Raw genomic sequence first — 3,960 nt, 5'->3', positions numbered from 1 at the left:
TTTACCTTAAAATAAAATTGCCACAAAATAAACTATTTTGGAAAAAAGGATATGAATCAATTATCGCTCAGCGCGGGGCCCCAGCGTCACACGCTGTTTCTATCAGTCTCCAAGATAGCCGTCAGTAGGAGGACCCCCCGCGTACCCTTGTTATTGTCAGTATCTAAGACACCCCATTCTCCCTCACCGCGCGCCGCCCAGCTCGCGGTATCAAAGAGCGCGCGGCCCTCCTACCGATCTATCTCGCTGCACGCACCGCCCTCATTCGCTTATATTTATTAATTAATAACTCCGTTAATATTGCGAAAATCGCAAAATGACATTGGACTTTTCTATTCAGCTAAGTCCAAGCTACACGTCATTAACGGGTGGCACGGGGTCATTGAGACACCCTGTATATATATTTAAAGAGAGTAATAAAAACTTCAAACGTTATCAGTTATTTAAAAAATATAATATTGCTCTAATTTAAAAATATACTATACGTGTGTAAACATATAATATTAATGAAAGCGCATAGTCTATGAAATACAAAGTATTATTTCGTATTATTACAAATACATTGTGCATCGTAATATTATCTGCGTTACTTACAGACTGGAAACATTCCTATTATTACTTGTCCTTTAGCCGCCACCGCCATCTGCCCATCGCGCTCCTTACTCGCAAGTAGCGACGGCATTTATGCCGTTGATTGTACATTTTTTCGTTTACCTGTTCAACTGGATATGGTCCTGAATAAGGGGGCTGCAAAGGTCGTCTGCCTCCGTCGTCACGTAAAAATACGTGGGTTGAAGTTTCGAGGTCCTTGCTTTCAAATATTCTGCGTTTATCGTGGTACGAAGTATTTGTTGGTCGCAATTGCCTGATCTTCTTTCGAAGTTCCTGTACGAAGGCGTCTGGCTCGACGGAAAAATCGACGTCGTCGAAAAATTCGCCAGGGATGCGTAGCGGAGCACCGTACACAAGTTCTGCAGTAGAACATTTTATGTCGTCTTTGAAACAAGTGCGTAAGCCGAGTAAGATTAGTGGCAAACGGTCGAACCATGTGTGCTCGTCTGCGTTGCAATAAATTGCAGTTTTTAATGAGCGATGCCAGCGTTCAATGAGCCCATTGGCTGCCGAGTGGTAGGCTGTTGTTCTTATCTTGATGCTTCCCAACATGTTGGCGAGAGCTTTGAACAATTCAGCTTCAAACTGCCTTCCTTGATCGGTTGGGATTACTGCTGGCGTTCCGAATCTGGATACCCAGGTGTTGATGAAAGCCGTGGCCACCAAATCTGCTGTGATGTTCACCAGGGGTACTGCCTCAGGCCACCTGGTAAAGCGGTCGATCATGGTCAAGCAGTACCTGTAATTTTTTATCGGAGGTAACAGACCTATGATGTCCATGTGTACCTGGTAAAAACGTTGGTCGGGTGTCTGGATCTTGTCAGGCAAATGTCTCGTGTGACGATGAATTTTGGCTCGTTGGCAGGGGAGGCAGGTGCGGGACCAGTGTGCGATGTCCCTGTTGATACCGGGCCAAATGAACTTTTCTCGTATCTGTCGCGATATAGCACGACCGCTTGGGTGCGATAGGCCGTGTACGGTGTTGAAGATGCGTTTCCGGAGGGACTGTGGTACGTACGGTCTCACTGCTCCTTTTGCACAATCACAAAATAATGGTAGCAGGATGTCGGGTAAATTGAATTCCCGTAACTCTAAAACTGCGTTTCCTTTTAAAAGTTCTTTGAGTTCTTCATCCTTGCTCTGCTCCTCTGCTAATTCTTTTGTAGATACTATGACGGGCATGTCAATAGTTTCGATCCTTGATAAAGTATCGGCTATTATGTTTTTCTCACCGGAAATGTGAATGACCGTTGTGGAAAACTGTGCGATTAAATCTAGTTGTCTGGCCTGTCGGGGTGATGCCTTGTCTAGTTTCTGGTCAGTAGATATAGAGGGCCGGTTCTAACCCAGGGGCAACGAGGGGAGGTGAGGGGGAGGGGGCTGAGTCAGCAATGGGGATGGGGGGCTGAGTCAGCATGGGGGAGGGGGGCTGAGTCAGCAAGGGGGAGGGGGATGAGTCAGCAGGAGGAGGGGCATGTTCAAGGTCACGGGGGGAGTCAGCAGGGTGGAGGGGGTGCTGACTCAGCAGGACTATCATATTCACATCAGAGGGCTGAATCAGCAGGGGGGGGTCGTATAATGTTACATGTGGTACAGCGCTATTGTTACCCATTGCATCATCAGCACAATATTATATACGCTTGGACCTGCACGAACATGTTCAAGGTCAGGTGACGTGTCATCGTTTTTTCTCGGAACGCGCCCCGAAACTGCGCAGTAGCGCAAATGGCGGCTGCGCTATTGTGTTACATATTGCAACAGCAGCACTACTTTTATATACGCTTGGACCTGCACGAACATGTTGAAGGTCAGGCGAATCGGAACGCGCCCCGAAACTGCGCAGTAGCGCAAATGGCGGCTGCTGTATTGTTACATAGTGCAACATCAGCACTACCTTTATATACGCTTATACGATTGGACCCGCACGAACATGTTCAGTTACACAGTGCAACATCGTGGCGATGGAAGAGTATGATTCCTATTGGTGTTATGATCTCCACGTTAAGGACAGCTTAGAGTTAGATGTCGAAGATGTTCTCGCGGACGATCGCGCACAAGAAACAATAATCAGGGACGTTCACCGAGTCCCGATAGCGAAGTGTTTGCGCGATCGCGAGGCCGGTATACGTCGAACCTGTGAACGTTCCGTGAAACAAGATGTTGTAATTCAGAAGGGGACTATCGATAAGACGCCTTATCACGTAAGATGGACAGTGTACAGGCAGATGCTGGAAGAATGTAAGATCGAAGACAAAGATAGTTATTCATGCACGGATGACTACCGTATTCACGTGAGGGATATAGTTAGCAAGATAAATTTCTACGTGAGGGATATATGGGGTATCAAGGTCAAGGCTTATCGTGATGTGTTGTACGCGTCGTTTCCCGCAGGCAACGGACGGTACTGCGAACTGATAGTGATGGAGGGTTTTTACTATATCAATATATGTGACCCTCCACCATTACCAATCACGGAATATGAGGAGAAGAGTAAAAATTACGAGGGTGTACCGCTCAACTATTGCGCGTTGACGACGATTTACCACAATGTGCGAAATATAGTAGGACATTGCACACTGTGCTATCGGGTGACATGCAAGTGCGCTGAACCATAAAAAAAACCCTACCCTGCACCAAGACGATGGATGAACGCAAGCTCACCGAGCTCGCCGGGCGCGTCGAGACGCTATGCGCGTACTTCGAGTGGGAACTTAAGTGCGAGGAGTACCTGCGAAAATTGCGGGAAGAGTGTCGTCGGGTAGGAAGCGCGCGGTCGGTAACCGGGCGGGTAGTCTCCGCGATCGCTAAAATCGCGCGCCTGGAGGGTGTGAGGAGCCGTCTGAGACGGCGATTCGAGTACGTGGGTGCGGGACTCGGCGAGCAGAGTGGACTCTCCTGGACGGAGGTGGAGACGGCGTTCAGAAACCGCGTGCTCACCGGTGCGGTGGTCAACGACAGCCACGTCGAGCCGCGCCGATTTCTCGAGGATGCCAGGGACGTGGTGATCGAGCGCGTGCGCGGTAGCCTCGCTACGTTGAACGGTGTGAAGGTGAACACCGCGTTCAACGCCGAGTTCGTAGCAGGCGAGAAGACGGTGGTGAAGACGATCGCCACGCGAAACCACGGACTGTTACCCACCTCCGACCTTCGCGAGTGGTACGACAAGCACGTGATGGAGATCACTCTGGCGTTTCTCGACGAATTTCAAGAGCGGGACAGTGGGTGGGCGTTGTCCAAGATACTGAACTTAACGGTCAACGTGAACAGGTACAACCCCATGCGCGCGGGGTGTGTCATCGATATACCGCGCGCGATACAGATGAAACGAGTGGTGGTGAACGTGCGAGC

General features: G+C 49.3%; 1 protein-coding gene across 1 annotated transcript; it reads right to left on the bottom strand.

Moving 5' to 3' along the window:
• Positions 1-615: 615 nt before the first annotated feature.
• LOC109610707 lies at positions 616-1,794 on the bottom strand. Its single transcript, XM_020030295.1, has one exon. The coding sequence runs from the start codon at positions 1,792-1,794 to the stop codon at positions 616-618; it is 1,179 nt and encodes a 392-aa protein (XP_019885854.1).
• Between the last annotated feature and the right edge of the window lie 2,166 nt (positions 1,795-3,960).

The sequence above is a fragment of the Ooceraea biroi genome, chromosome 4 (assembly GCF_003672135.1).
Source record: "Ooceraea biroi isolate clonal line C1 chromosome 4, Obir_v5.4, whole genome shotgun sequence".
NCBI classification, from domain to species: domain Eukaryota; kingdom Metazoa; phylum Arthropoda; class Insecta; order Hymenoptera; family Formicidae; genus Ooceraea; species Ooceraea biroi.
The sequence above is the reverse complement of the archived record's forward strand: the minus strand, read 5'-3'. Positions and strand labels throughout refer to the sequence as shown.